This window comes from Ostrea edulis, chromosome 7 (assembly GCF_947568905.1).
Source record: "Ostrea edulis chromosome 7, xbOstEdul1.1, whole genome shotgun sequence".
In the NCBI taxonomy this organism is placed as follows: Eukaryota; Metazoa; Mollusca; class Bivalvia; order Ostreida; family Ostreidae; genus Ostrea; species Ostrea edulis.
The window spans coordinates 64,730,481-64,752,673 of NC_079170.1; the positions used below are offsets into that span (position 1 = coordinate 64,730,481).

The 22,193-nt window shown below is 35.0% G+C and overlaps 1 protein-coding gene across 3 annotated transcripts; it reads right to left on the minus strand.

Moving 5' to 3' along the window:
* Positions 1–1,165: 1,165 nt before the first annotated feature.
* On the minus strand, positions 1,166–21,586 carry LOC125656380 (perlucin-like protein). Of its 3 annotated transcripts, none has more exons than XM_056145082.1 (6): positions 20,922–21,586; positions 17,572–17,640; positions 11,759–11,838; positions 11,226–11,328; positions 6,292–6,417; positions 1,166–1,973 (listed from the first exon to the last, which is right to left on the minus strand). In XM_056145082.1, the coding sequence occupies exons 1-6, from the start codon at positions 21,073–21,075 to the stop codon at positions 1,936–1,938; spliced, it is 570 nt and encodes a 189-aa protein (XP_056001057.1). In that variant the 5' UTR covers positions 21,076–21,586; the 3' UTR covers positions 1,166–1,935. The 3 variants fall into 3 exon arrangements, with proteins under 3 accessions (XP_056001057.1, XP_056001056.1, XP_056001055.1); XM_056145081.1 differs by lacking the exon at positions 1,166–1,973 and adding an exon at positions 5,036–5,659; XM_056145080.1 differs by lacking the exon at positions 1,166–1,973 and having other exon boundaries at positions 6,013–6,417.
* Positions 21,587–22,193: the final 607 nt, after the last annotated feature.

The window sequence follows — 22,193 nt, forward strand, 5'->3', positions numbered from 1 at the left end:
TTACCACATATAAATAAAATTTGCCTCCCCTTCGATGTAGAATTTCGGCTTGACTGATACAAAGTTTTAAAAGTTCGAAAGGGGGGAAGTCAGCACAAGGTACATATCGGAAGTTGATTAAATACCATGTGCAATTGGTTTCGGATCCATAAATTTCAGAACGGAGGGTTACAATTTCAAAGGTCTGGGGAAACACACTAAACGAGGAACGGGGTCGTCGACATTAAATCCGCCTTTGGTTATAGATACATTATTTGAAGAAGCTGGTGTCTGAGAAAGTTGAAAGCAGGAAGAGTTCTTAACCCCTTATTTTATCTCTAACTGCTGAGGTGTTGAGGTCCTAATTTCGGTTCAAGACATGATGATAAAACATGCGGTACCGAATCGTTATGACAATATTGAAACATACCTGGACGATTCAATTAAAACTAACAATAATTTCCATGCAGGTATGTTGGAACTTGTTCATTATTAAACCATTTTACGAAACACAGTGGTGTAAGTATATTTCCGTACTTTTCATCAGTTAGATGGTACTAATGTAACACTTATAAACCTAGTAGTCTATGTAATGACTCACAAACATGTATAGTCTATGTAATGACTCATAAACATGTATAGTCTATATAATGACTCACAAACATGTATAGTCTATGTAATGACTCACAAACTTGTATAGTGTATGTAATGACTCACAAACATGTATAGTCTATGTAATGACTCACAAACATGTATAGTCTATATAATGACTCACAAACATGTATAGTATATGTAATGACTCACAAACATGTATAGTGTATGTAATGACTCACAAACATGTATAGTGTATGTAATGACTCACAAACATGTATAGTATATATAATGACTCACAAACATGTATAGTCTATGTAATGACTCACAAACTTGTATATCCAATGGTATTTGTTCAAAACAAAACATTAGTTAAGAATATCGATTGTATTATTTTAAATCGTCTACCCTTCTCCGGAAATGACTGATTAAATATTTTCCTCACAATGTACTGTTCCATAATAATGCTTCTCATTCCCTTTTGAATGTATATTATTCTTTGTCTAAACCATAATAAAAGGCGAATCCAGTCCCCCCCCCCGACCCCCCCCCCCCACCCCCCCCACCCCCCCGTTTCGATATTACAAACCCCCACACAAGAGCAAAATATACGTATGTAGACGTTATATGTTCATTATCTAAATGAAAAAGAACCCACTCTCTTATTGGCACAATTTCGTTAGCTTCCGGGGGCTTCGCCCCTGCACCTCCATCAGTGCAAAGCTTCAAGGTAACCCCAGCCTTCTACTGCGCCCCCCACCCCCCGTTATGAAATTCCTGGATCCGTCACTGATAATTACACACTTTCTAGGGCTTGCAACATCTGAGCAAGGTCTAAAACATACACTACGCCTATCTATAAACGACAACTAGAATTAAAATTGATTTATAATCTTCAAACGTATATTTTGTTTAGTTGTAATACTTGCGATATCAAAGGCAACAGATATTAGCAACTTCCCCAAGTCCCGTATTATCAAAGACGTATCTGTCTCACCACCATTGTCTTTTTAAGAATAAAAACACATGTAAATGTATGGGTTTATTGCATGGAATATATTGGCCACAGTGGTCAGAAACAACAAACAACTGTGGGGTTGCCAAACAACAGGGCTCACCCCCAACAACAACATATTATGCGTCGTCCGAAAGGGCAAGTAACATGCTGGGGCGATCTCAATCATGCTACCGACACATACAACACACAAGTATTCAACTCTTCATTATTTACATAAAATGAAATCAAACTGTCAAATCAACATTCAACCATCATCAACAGTCAACGTATATTTTCACAACCAACTTGAAGATGACGATTTGGCCTCACACCGCTCATTGACGACCACTAAATTGATACTACTGTGACTATGTGAAATACATGGATACTATCAAGGTTACTGTGCCTGAAAAGATAAAAGGTTAGCAACAGAAAAACTGAACTCAAACGTTTTGAAAAAGGGGGTGGCTTGGCTGGGTATTTAAACATTTTTCTTCCCAAAATCTGACCGACCTATTTCGTTGGATGCTGAATGGAAAAGAAGGAAGTTGGGATGCGTAATTCCAGAGTGCACCCTTCATACGTTATAATTCCGGAACAAAATTTCCAGATTGAAACATAACAGAGATGGGCTAACTATTATTATTATACATATATATATATATATATATATATATATATATATATATATATATATATATATAGTTAACCATCCGTTGATCCGAATACTATGGTAAATAAAGCTTAGATAAAAGCACAGACAAGCTGAAATGTGTGTTATTATCTTACAGCCTGCAATACTTCATGCGTTATAATTCCGGAACAAAATTTCCAGATTGAAACATAACAGAGATGGGCTAACTATTATTATTATACATATATATATATATATATATATATATATATATATAGTTAACCATCCGTTGATCCGAATACTATGGTAAATAAAGCTTAGATAAAAGCACAGACAAGCTGAAATGTGTGTTATTATCTTACAGCCTGCAATACTTTGATAAAATATTTTATTTAATGCACACATTGATTTAAATTACGTATATCATCTGAATAATCATAAATATCAAGTCCTAACCTTCCAAAGGCTATATATCAAACAATGGTCCATTCGTTTATATCACTTCCTACTCCAAAGAAAGAAACAATTTCTTATTTATACAAAATTATTTTTGAATTCCTATGGAAATCTAGTGTTGATAAAGTTAAGAGGTCTGTGATAACACAAGATTATTTATCGGGTGGTATCAAGATGGTTGATATAAGCAACTTTATTACATCATTGAAATGTTCTTGGATTAAAAGGCTTACTAGGTCCAACTGTCAGAAACCATGGATGAATTTTTTTTTGCCATGTATGGAAATGATATTTTAAAGAAATTATATGACTTTGGAGATAGTTTTATTGTGGAACAATTACTTGTTAAAAGCAATGTTTTGGAAGGATGTTTTTAATGCTTGGTTTTTTTATTTGAAGACTAGTCAAAATCTTCCAAATATTAAAAATAATTTTCATAATATTCCAGTGTGGTACAATTCTAATATTAAAATTGCGGGAAAACCTGTGTTTTATGAGAAATGGTATGAAAAGGGGATTAAAGTTGTTCAAGATTTTTTTGATACTGATTGTAACTTCCATACCATAGAAAAATTTCAGTGTTTATACAATCTTCAAGAAGTATGTGTAATGAAATGCAATAGCATTATTACTGCAATTTCAAAATATTTAAAATGTCTGTCAATTGATAGACACTCAACCAAACAAAATGTTAATCCATGTATTCCTATATTTTTTGAACCAGTTTTATTGCATGAAAGATGTTCTACTATTATTTACAATATTTTAAATGCAAAAGAAGATATCCCAACTTCTATGGGCAAGTGGAAAACTGAACTACCTTCATATGGAGTAGATGATATTTCAGTGCAAGATGTGTTTAAAATTTGTTTCAAAACATCTAGTGATTCTTCTGTTCAGTGGCTACAGTTTAGAATTTTACATAGAATTCTTCCTGCTGGTTATTATTTGAAAAGCATTAATGTTAAAACAAATGATCTCTGTAGATTTTGTACAAGTAATATTGAAACAATAACACATATTTTTACTTCTTGTAATAAGATCCAAACATTGTGGAGTGAGTTAAGTCTTCATATATATAGAAAAATTTCAGAAAGAATTGGTTTTAATGTGTCAAATATAATATTTGGTGAAATTCCACTGTCTTTAAATAATAAAGCTATAAACTTTATAATTCTATATGCTAAACAATACATATTTATCTGTTTAATGCAGAATAAAGAACCAAATCTTGTTGGATTACTATGTCACTTAAAGTTTAAATATCATGTAGAGAAATATGCTGCAATTCAAACATTTAAAATACATAACTTTGATAAAATATGGATGAAGTGGGAAAATATTTTTGCAATTGATTAATTATTACTACATGTACTTGTCATTATGTATTATTGTTATTATTATTACTTTCACTATTGTACAACAAGTAACCTAAACCACAGGGAGATTGAAGCATGTATGCATGTATGAAAGGTATGTCTGTATAAGTGTCCGATGTATTGTATGTGACCAAAAAACTAAATAAATTATAAAAAAAAAAATATATCAACTCCTAACCTTCCAAAGGCTATACATCAAACAATGGTCCATTTATGAGCTATAATCATCCGTCAAACATCATCTACCTTTTCTCAAATACGAACTCATTTTTATGACAAACGTGATGATTTCAGCTTCTCAATCGTCAACTTCCCATATTTATGTAGCAATATTCCATTATCACCTGCATATGGTGATGATATATCTCAATTGATTCGATACGCAAGAGCTTGTTCTGCATATAATCAGTTTTTAAATCGAGGCAGGCTACTGACAAACAAGTTGATGGTTCATGAGTTTCAATAGTCTCGTTTAAAGTCAACATTTCGCAAAGTCTATGGTCGTTATAACAATCTAGTTTGCCAATACACCCAATCATTGGGTCTAATGCTGTCTGACTTGTTTCATACCGATTGTTAGGCCGTTCCTGGCACATTGATGTTGACTACAGATAACTCCGCTTACCTGATCAAGATATAGGGTTCACATCGGGTGTGACAGATATATAGCAAACACGGACCCATGGACACACCAGAGGTGGGATCAGATGCCTAGGAGGAGTGAGTATCCCCTGTCGATCTGTCACACCCGCCGTGGGACCTATATCTTGACCAGGTAAACGGAGTTATCCGTAGTCAAAATCAGTGTGCCAAGAACGGCCCAACAATCGGTATCAACCACATCAGACAGCATTTGACCCAATGACAGGTTGTATTGGCAAACTAAATCGATAAAATTTCTCAATACGGTAGATATCAGTTTAATGGTTTGTTTCTCTGGGAATCCAAAGGAAAAATCGCATTTCAGATCATTGGCAAAAAACGGCATAATGAACAAGTGAAGATAACGAACGTTGATCAATCTCACACATCCAATAAAGAATACATACAAAATTAAGAGAAGGTCAAGCACGGACCCCTGGATATACATGTATCAGAGTAGGGATAAGGTTCCTTGGAGGGATAAGCATTCCTTGTTGACTAGTCAAACCTGCTGTAAGCCTTAAGTCTTCATCAGGTAAACGGAGTAATCCGTAGTTGAAATTAGTATGTACAGAACGGTCTGATAATTGTACTTAAACACGTCACGAAGTGCTAGCTTGTAGGCCTATTTGCAAATTGAATCATTATAACGATCATAGAATTTGCGAATTGCTTACTTTAAACGAGACAGCTAAAACCTTGCAACATCAACCTATTTTGAATACCCTCTATCGATCTCAAATTCGATCATTCACAACACATGCTCTTGCACATCGAATAAGTTAAGAGACATAAATACCATACAGAGGTGATGATGGAATATTGTAGCACAAATATCGAAAGCAGACGATGGAGAAACTGAAGTCATCTCCTTTATCATAAAATTATTTTGTTACTTTGCCTCTCGGATCTTTGCTCAATAAAATATCGAAATATGGCGCGAACATGAAAGACTCTGTGGTATCTTTTGCTTCGAGGTCACTGGAATATATCAAATTGTAAACGAAAATTAATATTATTAATAGATAAAACGTCGTCGATATATGTATATCTAAATGTCAAGTTGAAGACCACAGCAAGAGATTTTTTATTCTCATGTAGAAGCTTTTGAATAAATTCTTCTGGTAAAAATATAAAGGAAGGTCAGCTGAAAAGGGAGAAAAATTCGTGCTCATGGAATTACCAACAAGACTTGATCACCAAAGACTATTGTCAAAGAGGAACTCTGGCATATTTTTAATTTCATCTTCAGAGTACTACTGCATTGCGAATAATAATATTGCAAAAGAACATGCAATACATTGTAAATACGCAAAACAAAAAATAACACGAAATCTATAGAATTTGATTTAATAGTTGTTAGAGTGGTAGTGAAAAGAAAATGTTATAAAATATCATGAATATTTCTATTGAATATCCTAAATGTTCAACTCTGCTTAATGAAAATAAAATATGTCAATGTGAAGACCACATCTGTCTAGATGTTTCAGATTGATCTTTTCTTTATTTCTAGTAGTTTGCTTCAGTTTCGCAAAGGAATTCTATTTTCTTATGGCATTCATAATCATTCCACTTCCACCCAAAGCCTTTTGACAATTCTAAACAATGTTCACCTCCACTTTTATGCCAATTATCGGGTTGATTATCATTCCAGTTGATAAAAGACATTGTGGTGTTGGTGGACCACCATGTCCACTCCCCTTCTTTTCTGACATCTGTTGCTCCTGCCCAAACACCATCTGAAAACATGTGCATGTATTATGAAGGGCAGAAAATATATGAAATGGGAACAAGGACTAATTCTATAAAATATTCGTAAATTGGGTTTTATTTTATGAGTGTAAAATTAGGGAAAACATTGATTGATTGATTGATTGATTGAATAGTGTTTAATGACCCGCTCGAGAATTTCTCACTGATATGGAAACACCACCATTGCTGATGAAGGGCTGCAAAAGTTAGGCCTATCATCGGCGCTTATGGCCTTTGAGCATGGAGGGATCGTTATCGTGCTGCACCTCCTGTGACACGGGACCTCGGCTTTTGTGGTCTCATTCGAAGGACCAACGCATATAGTCGCTTCTTACGAAAAGCAAGAGGTATTGACGACCTATTCTAACCCGGATCCCCACGGGAGTAGAAAAAGATAATAAATTTGTCAAGAGAAAATCCCAAATAGCAATGCTGATAAGACAAAAGTCGCAGCCAGTTATCAATATATCATGTACTAGACACGATTCGGATTGTGGACCAGCAGATCGAACGATTTTTACGTATTCTGATTCGCTCCCGGTTAACAGATTGTATAGCCAGCTCAAAGTACAAACATGTAATTTGTTGTATAAATGCAAGCGTAGTTTTAGTTTAGGTGTAACCCTAGATTTTAATACATTTTCTGTTATTTTTATATACCCTGTTGTCTGAGGCTGAGACAGGTCGTAAAGGACATTTATCAAATACAATTGTTCGTGTCGGCTCTCTTTCTCATATTATATATATATATATATATATATATATATATGAAAGGTGAAGTTGACGAACAGTGATCAATCTCAAAACTCCTATAAAATCATAGAGTTGGACAAACACGGAGACACAGAGAGAGAGAGAGAGAGAGAGAGAGAGAGAGAGAGAGAGAGAGAGAGAGAGAGAGAGATCTATATTGCATGTTTTGATATTTGGTCTATCCAACGAGTTGATATGGTGTATTATTTATTCACGAGGCTTGCCGAGCGAATAAATGCACCATATCAACGAGCTGGATAAACCCAATATCAAAACACGCAATTATAGATGTTCTATTTATCTCATACGTCTTCTTTTCGCTTAATTTTGAGATGATCCCCAGTATGGCAGAAACAGCTGATTGAATTTGTTTTGAATTCGTGGCTCAGACGTCGTGATTATCAGTTTTCCTTACGCGGGAAAAAATAGTGCGCTTATAATCCATTCATATACAGTACAAAGGGCATTTTTATAAAAGAAACCATGGATAAAAATTGTTTTAGAAGGGATTATAGTTTATAATTAATAATGGTTTTGCCATTCCAACAAAATAACAACTATTGACCGAGTATTTATATTTTGACGTAGGCCTGACCTTCTGATAAAAGTTTGATGTCGGCCTCTTTTTTAAATAAACATGTTTAACAACGATCAATGACAGTAATATTTTAATGCAGCGTTATTACAACAGTTTACAATGAAAAGTAGAAGTGTTTGTGCATTTGGATTTTATTCACGTGGTTTCTTTGGATCTGAGGGCGAGAGGAAATCCTGAGGCACTTTAGACCTAGTAAGTAAAGCTGTTGATATTTATCACATTCAATATGGCTCCAGAGAAAAGAGACTGTGCTTGTGAATACTTGGTACCGCAGCATGTCGAGGTACTTTCGATTAGGCTTGTCCAGTAGGCGGTTGATTCTTTGTTGATGATAATAGTGTGGACATCCTTTTGTTTTCTGGTCGTAAATTTTGAGTAGTTATTGATCGAGTTGACATTTTTATGGCCGTTAACTTGCATTATATGTCAGTGGGGGCAACATCATTTTAATTTTGCTATAAACTGAATTCTAAATAAATACAGAATGACAAGTTATAAGCTTTATTTCATGCGTCGATATGCATAAAGACAATGTCATCCAAGTGGGGACAGTGTCAAAAGCAGTTCGGACCGAAAGTGCTTTATCAAACGGGCGTGTGATAAAGCTAATGCTTTATCTCACTTTCAATATACACCACACGTATGAGATAAATATATATAAAGCACAGAAAATTTCACTTTATTTGGATACCCACTTCCGGTGTTGTAGAGTGAGCCTTCCCCCATAATGAGACTTCCCCCCAGAAGCCTGGCTCTAGAGTGAGCCTTCTCCCGGAAGCCTGGCTCTAGAGTGAGCCTTCCCCCTGGGGGAAGGCTCACTCTAGAACAGGAGAATCCCCGGGGAAGTCTCACTCTAGAGCCAGACTTCCCCGTGGGAAGACCTACTCTATGACTAGTTGTAGAGTCAGACCCCCCCCCCCCCCATAGCAGGACTTCCCCCTTCATTTATTCCTGGTAAACTACTATCACTTTATGGAGATTGTTTAGATACCAAGACATTTTTCAGCAGGGCATTAAATAATTTTGCTTAACTCGTTCATTAAACTCAAGAGAAGAAAACGGTGAATAAAACACATTGGAATTAATAAGTCATTTTATTTGACCCATAGACCTTGAACTTTGTCCCACACAATACCTATGCCTTGGTTAGTTTTAGAAGATTGAAAAATGAAATGAGGAAATTTCGAATTCATGTTTCTTCTCATCTGCGTACAAATATCGGTTATGCTTTTAAACTTGTACAACTTCAGGTAGGTAGGTAAGTAGAGAGGTAGGTAGGTAGGTAGAGGGGTAGGAAGATAGGTAGGTATAGGTAAGTAATTCCCTGTCCGATAAACTAAAATTTATTTCATAGTTTGCGAAGGAGGGGATGAAAGCGGGGGCGTCCCTCTAGAGCGAGACTTCAAGAGGGTTTTATGGTTCTAGAAAAAGTCTTCCCCCTGGGAGCAAGGTTTATTCTAGAGCAAGTCTGCTGGGGGGAGGCTCACTCTAGAGCCAGACTTCCGGGGGGAAGGCTCACTCTAGAGCCATGCAGACTTCCGCAGGGGGGGGGGGGGGCTGGCTCTTGGGGGAAGTCTGGCTCTAGAGTGGGGGAAGCCTCACTATGGGGGGGGATTTTGACTCTATAACACCGGCCCTACCCGGGGTTGAACAACTCACGACCTGTGGATAGATATCTCCTAGCAGCATGCAACCAGCGCGCTAGACCGCTCGACCATCTAGGCAAGTCAAAAAACTTGCTTTCGATGACGATGGAATTCTCGCCACGCTGTCACACGCTACACGGTCATTGAGAATGGAAATGAGATACAATTATTTAACGTACATGAAAGGCGAAGATAACGAACAGTGATCAATCTCATAACTCCTATAAGCAATACAAAATAGATAGTTGGGCAAACACGGATCCGTGGACACACCAGGGGTGGGATTAGGTGCCTAGGAGGAGTAAGCATCCCCTGTCGACCGGTCACACCCGCCACGAGCCCTATATCTTGATAAGGTAAATGGAGTAATCTGTAGTCAAAATCAGTGTGTCAAGAACGGCCTAACAATCGGTATGATACACGTCAGACAGCATTTCACCCAATGGTAGGTTGTATTGACAAACTAGATCGTTATAACGACAATTGAATTTGCAGAATGCTGTCTTTAAACGAGACTGTTGGAACCCCTGTACCATCAACTTGTTTGTAAGTAGCCTGCTTCGATTTAAAAACTGACCATAAGCAGAACAAGTCCTTGCGTATCGAATCAGTTGAGACATTTATTTGCAGGTGATAATGGAATATTGATACATAGATATGGGAAGCTGACGATGGAGAAGCTGAAATCACCCCGTTTGTCATAAAGATGACTTGTTAGTTTGCCGTTAATATCTACTTTCAATAAAATAACTAAGTATGATGTAGAAGTGGACGACTCTGTGATGTCTTTAATTTCGAGTTCACTGGATTATATAGAATTGACATGTGAATGAAAATTATTAATGATAATAGATAATACGTCGTCTGTATTTCTAAATGTCGACTTGAAGATCACAGTAATATATTTTTTCTTCTCAGGTTGAAGTTTTTGAATAAATTCTACTTCATAGGAATATAAGAACAGGTCAGCTGACAAAAGAGCAAAATTAGTACCCATGGGGATTCCAACAGACTGTTGGAAGACCTGATCACCAAAGACCACGGAGATATTGTCAATGAGGAACTCCAGCATATTTTTTATTTCAACTTCAGAGTACTTCTGCGTGGAATCAGAGTGGTGTTTATGTTATATTTGTGAATGAAAAACTGAAGAACCACGCACTCATGGCTGTGGCTGTGACATATCGCTATTTCTACCAACAATAAAACCGAACTACACCGAGTATACCCCAACATTCGGGGTGTAGGCTAAGTTGTGACCGAGGTTACGATACCGAAGTGGTAATATAGAAGGTCGAGGTTTGGGGGCTTTTTTTCATAATATCTCGATTTATAGATATGTTTCGCAGGAGTGCATGTGATTACGGGAGAAAGCATTATTTTTAAGGAATATATGTAATCAAATATATTCACTGTACATTTTTTATCCAACACCTCTATACAATTCGGATGATTGAGACAACTTTGGCACTACCTCGTGTCTATGATCAAATATCAAGGCAAATATTTGTTTTATCTTCACGTTTACATGTACATGACCAATAAGTACGTGTTATCTATATAAGTTTATGCATATACTGTCAGTGAAGGAAACCGACGTCGACAAAATATTACATGTAATGGTATACTCTGTGAATCAATGTGTTTTAATTCTGTTGACGTGATTCAGTTTGATAGATGTTGTGCTTATGGTACATGTACATTTCTGTAAAAAAAAAAATGCTGCTCTTTATTAAATTTTCCTTTAAAATAGTGCTATGTTTATGAATGAATATCATGTACAACATTGGTATTTTACGTGAAATCGAGGAAGCACTGCGTAGGATTTTGTTCACAATAAAGGCATTTTCTTCCGCCGTTGTTATGTCTGCTAACACCGCCCCATAGGAAGAACACCGAACCTGAAACAGATAGCCATTATAATAATACCATATTTATATAGCACCCTTTTCATACACTATGTACGCTTAAAGGTGATTAAATTCTCGTTATAACTTTTATTCCTTAAATCATTTTACCAACATCACTTTATCCGCCATCTTTCTGCTCTTATGTTTTTATGGAAGTGGGTTCAGAATTCAAAAGGGATGTTTTTCTTAACCTTCCCAATACAGATTTTCCAACTTCAAATGTTCTCCTGTCTATCTTTCTTGTTGATTTCACGTCATTCTTTTTACATGATAAATATTTCAATCTCATATGGTGCTTTATCTGTTTCTGTTCCGTTTTGATTGAGCAGCTAAGGTTTACTGTGAAAAGGTAATACCAAAGATGGGGTACTTATGTTTTATATTGGGTAAAACAACATGTTACATAAAGCATCTAACTCACTTGAGCATCATTCCAGGATTCTTTTGACAAGAACAGTTTGTAGCAGGATTTACTATACGACACCCAGTTTTGTGGACAACCTGCAATATAGGTTTTTACTACATCAGGATTATATACACAGCTGAACACGGCGAGACCCCGCTACAATCTAATTAAAATTACATGTTAGTACCGCTTACATAATTTTAATTAGTTTGGTCCCCGTTACTTCTTTATATTTACCTTTCAATGTCTTTATGTAAATTTTTTACAATGGCATGAACGATATATAGGACAATATTGAATCTACTTTATTTAATGATAGTAATGTAGAGATATAAAATTCTAACTATTCCGTAACTGTTGAATCTTAATTAAATTTACATGGGACTCGATCTATATATCAAATTATGATGTCAATATCATCATAAAATAAAACAAATATATATCCAGTATCATTCGTAAAACAGTTACGTATTAGTTTAAGTTTAATACAATGTTCGCGGGGCTTTTTTCTAATAAAAGGTTGGATTTTTTCTCATTTGTATTTATTTTCCTTTTTAAAAAAAATATTTGGACTGTAAAGAAACCTTCTTTCCGCACTACGTGGATATTTTTGCTGAAAGTTCAAAGTATTTTTTAAATGATTTTTCTTGTACATATAATATTTCAATTTTCTGTATAAGTAGATATTCTCAGCTTAATCATTGTTCCTGAAGAATTCAGGATATCGATGAAGACAATGCGACACTGATATTTGGTGATTGCGATGGTGTATACGCGAGACAATGACATGGTTTTGTACATTATGAATATCAATGAACACAAAATCAGTCATGTATGCAAGGTAGTTCAGAAAAAACACTCGAAATATATTTTGACAGATTCGTAATTGTGAGTCTTGAAATAATTAACGTTTAGTGATAACTCCTATAAGCATTTGGTTACAGAATAGGCCTATTCATGGATGTATTGCAACGCATTGTGCAGGTTCTTAATCTTATAAGTTCTATATTTTTGTGGGGTTTTTTTTCTCTATGTTATATCTTAATTTCATCTATATTTTATCTTATCGTTTTCTAGGTTTATATTTTTCTGTAATATATTCTCTATTTCTTTCTATGTTCTATCACCGTCTCATTTTCGCTTTTATGAAAGATGAAGATAACGAACAGTAATCAATTCCATGACTCCTATACGCAATACATAATAGAGAGTTGGGCAAACACAGAACCGTGGATATACCAGAGGTGGGATGAGGTGCCTTTGAGGAGTAAGAACCCCCTGTTGACCGGTCACACACACCGTGAGTCCTATATCTTGATCAGGTACACGTAGTTGCATGTATCCGTAGTTAACATCAGTGTGCCAAGAACGGCCTAACAATCGGTATGAAACACGTCAGACAGCATTTGACCCAATGATAGGTTGTATTGGCAAACTAGATCGTTATAACGACCAAAGAATTTGCGAAATGCTGACTTTAAACGAGACTGTTGGAATCCCCACACCATCAACTTGTTTGTCAGTAGCCTGCTTCGATTTAAAAACTGACCATACGCAGAACAAGCTCTTGTGTATCGAATCAGTTGAGAGATATACACACTATGATAATGGAATATTGCTACATAAATGTGGGACGCCGACGATGGAGAAGCTGAAATCATCCCCGTTTGTTAAAAACTTGAGCTGTTAGTTTGCCGTTAATATCTACTTTCAATGAAATATCTAAGTATCAAGCAGAAGTACACGACTCTGTGACGTCTTTTATTTCGAGTTCACTGGGATATATCGAATCGGCATTTGAATGAAAATGATTATTGTTAATAAATAAAACGTCCATATATCTAAATGGCTAAACAGCAATACATTTTTTTCTTCTCACATAGAAGTTTTTGAATAAATTCTGCTTCATAGATATATAACAAGAGGCCCATGCGCCACATCGCTCACCTGAGTCACCTTGGTCCATATCAGAAGACTTTCTATATATATTTGCATGTAAAACCGTAGTCCTTATTATGGCCCCAGTAGTTCACGAGAAGAAGATATTTGAAGATCTTTCCTATATATTTGTATGTAAAACTTTGATCGACCTTGTGGCCCCATCCTACCCGCAGGGGCCATGATTTGAACAAACTTGAATCTGCACTATATCAGAAAGCTTTCATGTAAATATCAGCTTTTCTGGCTCAGTGGTTCTTGAGAAGAAGATTTTTAAAGATTTTTCCTGTATATTTGTATGTAAAACTTTGATCCCCTATTGTGGCTCCATCCGACCACCGGGGGCCAGGATTTTGACAATTTAGAATCTGCACTATATCAGGAAGCTTTCATATAAATCTCAGCTTTTCTGGCTCAGTGGTTCTTGAGAAGATTTTTCCTATATATTTGTATGTAAAACTTTGATCCCCTATTGTGTCCCCATCCGACCCCCGGGGGCCAGGATTTTAACAATTTAGAATCTGTACTATATCAGGAAGCTTTCATATAAATCTCAGCTTTTCTGGCTCAGTGGTTCTTGAGAAGAAGATTTTTAAAGATTTTTCCTATATATTTGTATGTAAAACTTTGATCCCCTATTGTGGCCCCATCCGACCCCCGGGGTCCAGGATTTTAACAATTTAGAATCTGCACTACCTAATAAAGCTTATCTATAAATTTCATCTTTTCTTGCCCAGTGGTTCTTGAGAAGAAGATTTTTTAATGACCCTACCCTATTTTTACCTTTTCTTGATTATCTCCCCTTGGAAGGTGGCCTGGTCCTTTATTTTTACAATTTAGAATTCCCTTTACCTAAGGATGCTTTGTGCCAACTTTGGTTGAAATTAGCCCAGTGGTTTTTGAGAAGAAGTTAAAAATGTTAAAAGTTTACAGACGAACGGACAGACGAACGGACAGACGGACGGACGCCGGAATACGGGTGATCAGAAAAGCTCACTTGAGCTTTTAGCTCAGGTGAGCTAAAAACAGGTCCACTAACACAAGAGCACAATCTGTGCCCACTGGAATTCCAACACACCGTTGGAAGACCTGATCACCAAAGGCTACAGAGATATGGTCAATAAGGACTTATAGCATTTTTTCACTTCAGAATACTTGTGCGTGGAATCAAAGTGGTTTTTAACAAAGTGATTTTTTGGATGACTGATCACTAAATAGGAATATTTGCGTTTTCCATTTTTGTTGAGGGAGGAACTGTCTATGATGTCAAGAGACCTAGTCTTTAATTCATCGTAAGGAATGGTCGTCCAATGTGTTGAAAAGTCGTACGTTTTGATGTTGTTGATTTAAGAAAAGTTTTGCGATTTCAAATTTACTAAATGTTCTTACAAATTTTTTAGAATCCACATTTGATTTACAACGCTTCTGGCATATGTAGTGGCACGATTCGTTTGAAGTATCTCCTTCACAGTTGTTAATATTTTCGTGAGTAGCAAAGATAGTCGCTTGGTAGAATACTTACTGGATCCAGCAATGTATCGTTGTTTGCTAGGGGTTTTATGAAGTTAAGGAATGCAGTATAGGTCCGGTAACTCATATTCATCCTATCAATTGACTAGGATATTAAATGTGTCTAAAACTAAAGCATGGTTTTGAGAATTTCGTCTTTTGAATGGGCAGTTGGAGTATACGTACGATTACCAAAAGTAGAATTAATGCCAAGTTCGTTAAAAATACAGTTGCAATAATGAGCCTTACAAAGACAATGTTGTTACAAGCTTTGTCTGCTGGAACCAAAACATATTCCTCATGTAAACATATTTAATTCTTTTATCACTTCTGGTTTACTGAACACAGAAGGATAAATGGTACGTACGTTTGTTTTGATATGTCTAATGTGGGTTTTTAATATTCCGTTTATACTTTCAATCCATTCTGACACTGTATGAAGTTTTTCTTTTTCCAATTTAGCCCATCACTTGGCATAATCGTCGACAGAATTCATAATAGAGATCAAGTTCTGTCGGCAATTGAAAGATCCAGGTTCTCTGTATTTAGAACCTTATAGAATAAGTGATTTGGGGCCCTCATTTTCAACTATATCAACATCACCAATAATGACATGTCAAGCCGGACTATATAGTTGAAAGAAGACGAAAAACAAGAACACGTAGATGGATTAAGTATAAGATGGTCTATATCTAAGCACTGCAAAGTTGGTTTATAATTAAAGAGTTTGGATGCAACAGTAGAAGTATATTTGTAGGAAGTACAGGATGTAAACCTTATTTTATGTTCCTCTGTTCTACCAGTATTTTTCTATCTCTGTTCTATCTTTTCCATAGTTTATACAATGCAGAAAAGTACAAACGTATTATACTCGTAAATATGTACATGTAAACATTCTTGAATAACATTGTCTATGATAACCAGTAATTGAATTCTATTAAAAGTTTGTTGAGCGATGAATACAAAAGCATTTTGAAAAATGTAAATGTTTATGAAAATATTTAATAGACATCATAATTTTCAACCTCATTTTTTTTCTTTTATTCTATTTCCCCATATTCTGCTAGTCTTTTTCTTTCCATTTTCTATCGTAATTTTCTTCTATGCCTACTCTACTTTTTTTCGTTTTTTATACATGAAAGGAAAGTAAAAATGTAATGTAAATAACATCGTCTATCATACTCACTGATTAAGTTAAGTTTAGAAATACCAATAAGTTTCTAAGAGCAATGAACTTTGTAAATGTAATAATTATCGCTTTACTTCATAATATAGTTTATACATGCTGATAAAGATAAACATAAGTTTGATGATTTTCCTTATATCATAATACGCGGACATTGGACAAGGGACTAAAATGCAAAGAGGTGCAGAACATTTGCACATGTCAAATAACATATCTACAGTTTTCGATGATTAATTGTACTGTTATAAGTCGGAATAAACTCTGCGACCAGTAGAAATAATGTTTTCAGGTACAGGAAATGGTGCATATGCATGGTACTTCCGTGGGTTATGAAAATAGGTTAACAATGTGGTTAATGCATTGGTGGGTTGGGCTAAATACTCGTATTCGTAACTTACAAGAGCTCATTTCTGTACCATCCATTGATACCAGATTGATAGTAACATAGGCGCTTTAAATGTCCCAGTTCACCAACGTACCGGAACACTTCTAAAAGACTAAACAGTATGCTTCTGTCAATGCTATAAATAAAGACTAAACAGTATGCTTCTGTCAATACTATAAATAAAGACTAAACAGTATGCTTCTGTCAATGCTATAAATAAAGACTAAACAGTATGCTTCTGTCAATGCTATAAATAAAGACTAAACAGTATGCTTCTGTCAATACTATAAATAAAGACTAAACAGTATGCTTCTGTCAATGCTATAAAGAAAGACTAAACAGTATGCTTCTGTCAATACTATAAATAAAGACTAAACAGTATGCTTCTGTCAATACTATAAATAAAGACTAAACAGTATGCTTCTGTCAATGCTATAAAGAAAGACTAAACAGTATGCTTCTGTCAATGCTATAAATAAAGACTAAACAGTATGCTTCTGTCAATACTATAAATAAAGACTAAACAGTATGCTTCTGTCAATGCTATAAATAAAGACTAAACAGTATACTTCTGTCAATGCTATAAATAAAGACTAAACAGTATGCTTCTGTCAATACTATAAATAAAGACTAAACAGTATGCTTCTGTCAATGCTATAAATAAAGACTAAACAGTATGCTTCTGTCAATGCTATAAATAAAGACTAAACAGTATGCTTCTGTCAATACTATAAATAAAGACTAAACAGTATGCTTCTGTCAATGCTATAAATCAAAAGTATTTAGTACTCAAGTAATCATTATACTTACGCATCCATCTTTTCAACACTTGAATTTCCTTATTCAACTGAGTAACTTGCTTTTGCAGATTTTCTCCATCTTCAATTTCAAAACCATGAAATTATGTTTTAGTATGCGATTTGCATGTGTACTTATTTTAGCGGAGATAAGTCTCTATATGTTCATAATCAAACACAGAATAAGTACTAAAGCATGATTACACAAAACAGCGCATTAGATCTGATTGTGTCAAATTATAAATACGCCAAAATAAGAACACAATGCAGTTGTCGTGTTCATTTATAAATAAGATGCAGACATGGAAACGCTATAATGCCTATTTGCCCATGATGTCCCTCAGCGAATTCAACTGCCAAAATGAGGAATATTTATTTGAACTTTAAATTAAAGAACATTCACAATTAGTTCTCTACCTTAGAAATCAGAGTGGGTTAGATAATTTCGCTTCGGCCGTCTGTTTATCATACAAAAGAAATAGGTAGTATACAACAGAGTTAGACAATAGAAATAGGTAGTATACAACACAGGTAGACAATAGAAATAGGTAGTATACAACACAGGTAGACAATGGAAATAGGTAGTATGCAACACAGGTAGACAATGGAAATAGGTAGTATACAACACAGGTAGACAATGGAAATAGGTAGTATACAACACAGGTAGACAATGGAAATAGGTAGTATACAACACAGGTAGACAAAAGAAATAGGTAGTATACAACACAGGTAGACAATGGAAATAGGTAGTATACAACACAGGTAGACAATGGAAATAGGTAGTATACAACACAGGTAGACAATGGAAATAGGTAGTATACAACACAGGTAGACAATGGAAATAGGTAGTATACAACACAGGTAGACAATGGAAATAGGTAGTATACAACACAGGTAGACAATGGAAATAGGTAGTATACAACACAGGTAGACAATGGAAATAGGTAGTATACAACACAGGTAGACAATACAAATAGGTAGTATACAACACAGGTAGATAATACAAATATATAGTATACAAGACAGGTAGACAATAGAAATAGGTAGTATACAATACAGATAGACAATGGAAATAGGTAGTATACAACACAGGTAGACAATAAATGATTGATTGTTTGTAGTTGTACCTCCCGTCGAGAATTTTTTCACTCGTATTGAGAGTCAACAGCTGTAGCTTAAGTACCACAAATTTATATCTATGCTTAGCGCTGAGGGCTATAGTAATAAGGGCTCTTTATCGTGCCAATGCTTTCCGCGATATGGGACCTCCGTTTTTAAGGCCATCTCCGAAAGACCCGTGATTCTCACTTCTAGATACCGAGCGTTTGGCGAAGGAACAATTACCTACTAACTATGCTAACGTCTTAGGTTTGACGCGGCCATGCCACGATCGGAGCTCGAACCCACAACTTCCAGGTTACGAAGCGAACGCTCTACCACTGAGCTACCGCGACTGGTAGTAGTACATGTACATGTACATAGAACGTAGTTTCTGCTCATTTCTGAAGTGTCCAGCATTAGAAGCGCAAGTCTAGAGTCTTTTGATATCCCCTTGAAAGCAGACTTTCCGTGCTACGGAAGGCAAAGAATTGGTGTGGACATTTAAGAAGTAAATTTCATTTTTGAATATACACAAGGGCATGAACTGCGATTCTTTACGCCGGCATATTTCATGAAGCGACTCTTCTAAATAGGCTCTTCATGAAAAGTATGCTGGAGGGAAGCATTGTTGTTCTTTTAATGGAGCGCCAAATTAATATAAACTCATATAATTCTATATGTAGATATATAGAGGCTATCTGTATTGTGTGATTTGATATGTGTTCTATCCAACGAATTGAAATGGTGTAATTCTACGCGAGGCTTGCCGAGCGAATAAATCACATTTTCAACGAATCGGATAGAGCTAATATTCAACCACGCAATTATAGATGTTCTATTTATTTCATCCGCTCTTTCTATCACTTTAGTTTTGAGATGATTCCCAACACAACAAATTATAAAACAGCTGATTTAAATAATTCCCGTGCTTGTTCGTGTTCCTACACGAGAAAAAATAGCGCGATAAAGAGCATACAGTTACACACATATGAATGAAATTTATTTTAAATTTTTAGTAAGCTATTATGTTTCTTTGAAAACTTAATAGAATACTTGTATTTATTTTGTTGATGTAATATCATTGACATAAACGTGAAAAAGTTTTTGGTTGCGACTATTTGAAATCGATCAATGACATAGGACTGATATTACTTTGATTTAGATAAAACAGTGGCTTTAGTTAACAAAGGTTTTTTATTAGAATTTCAATGTTTTTAAATTGAATTTTCACGTGTTTTCTTGGATATTGGAGGGGAGAACAGGACTTCCTGCGAGATACTTGGATGAGTAAACATGATAAATTTGTTCACATTCACTAGGTTTTGAATGGCTCTAGCGACGAGAGATGTAAAAGATTGAGGATATCAACAGTTGAATTGACGCGCGCTATAATTCAATTGATGAGAGCAATAATTCAATTAACGTGCAATAATTCAATCACTGCGCGCACTTATTAATAATTTTCAAATCAATGTCCTCTACCATCAAATCAATGATATCATTAATTCAATGAATGCGCGCAATAATTCTGTTATAAAGTGGGAAATTCTTTAATTAGAGATATCTTCAATGCCACATATCCACAATTCAAACAATGATCTCTTTAATTGAATTCTTCCTCTCTTCAAAAGTATTTATTCATGCGCGCATTAATTCTGTATACAAAATCGTTGTACATAATTAAAAATCTGAAATTGAATTAAAGAGATCATCAAATCATTTATACCAAGCTCCAAATGAAATTGTGCGACCAATAATTCCATCGCATTGATGCAAGCATCAAATTGAATGATGATAGCAATGAATAATTTAATGCGCGTATTAAATAAATTATTCCTTGCAACCTTTCAATTTCAAGCAATAATTCATATGATGCACGAATCAATTCATTTTCTGAGAGTAAAAATTGATTTCATGAGTGCATTAATTGAATTATCGCGAGCAATGATTAATTATATCTTCAATTATCGTCAAATATTGTTTATATTAATTTGGCGCCCCATCATTCATGCCCTCTTTTATTTTCAAGAATGACATTATTTTTAATACATGTATAAATTTTACTTTCATTTCTATCTCGAAATATCCGGCTGTTAGAATAGCCACACTGCATTCATAAAGATTCACACGAACATTGATCACATTTGTGAGCACATGGCTATAATTTCAATTATAATAGAGATATATATCGGAGGCAAAAACATTGGAAATGTAAATACAAGATATTGAGAGGTGGAAATACTTAATATTTTGTATACGAACCGCTCAATGCTTTCTCGAGCTTCTGCATCAGTTCATACTTTAGGCTTTCCGAATGTCCATCATAGAGCAACTGTGAATTTACAAGACCAACCAAAGCAAAACAAAAGGCCAATTTTGAAATGTTGGGATTCATGGTATCTTCAACGGCGTGCATCAAAATTCGCTATCAATCTATTTACTGACGCAGAGGGGATAATAGTTTCCTTAGAAAGGGGAAACAGAACGGTTTTGTTCCCGGTGTCACCAGAATGGCTATATCCGGTGTTACTATATGGGTGCTCATCAAGTTTGCTCAACGAATTTCCAAGGTCATATGAACTGAACTGTGTTTATCAGTTTCGTTTCAACATCATAGATAGAATACATTGTTTTCACTAAATATTGATTTCAAATCCGAAATTAATGATGATTAAGTTTTACATACAACATTATAATCTTTTGTGATGAGTAGTTTTTAGGGGGAACCCTGGAACCCAATTTTATCATCCATACATTTTCAGTAATATCATTGCATCACGTATATACGAGTAAAATTGCAACATATGTTTAACATATGATTGGATATTCATATGTTAATCATATATCTAACGTATGGTTTAAACATATGATTTTATCATCAAATGATGAAACATATGTTGACCATAGTGCAAACTCCAAACATATGATTAACACAAGGTGAAAAATTCTCGTGTCTAACATACGTTCATCATATGATAATCATATGAAATTTTGCACATTTGATTAACGTGTGATCAAAATGGGGTGGGGTCTATTTTATACACAGATTTTTGTTTGTTAAAATATCCCCCTCAAAATCGTTGCTATGGACCAAGACCCTGTTTTACAAAAGAACTTTCAACTAAGACTAAAATGTTCCCGAGTTCTAAAACCTCGTCAACTTAATATATTTTTGAAATCATATTCACTAATATAAAATTACATAAATAAATTAGATTTCTTATTCACATTAAATTCACAGGGTTTTGACACAATTTGAGCAAACTGGTATTGGGTCTATTGTATCTGGAGAGGTATTTCGAAATCACATGTTTGACCAAAAGATGGTAAACATTGATTGCATGTCAATTGAAAACATATATTGTGTGCGCCTACTTCATCATTATCATGCTTCAAAACATGTTGAATTTGTGTTTAACGTATTCTAAATATAAATATATGCATGTTAAACAGATATTTCATATATGTGAGATATATGTTTGATATATATTTGATATATGTGAGACATATGTTTGATATATATGTTAAACATAT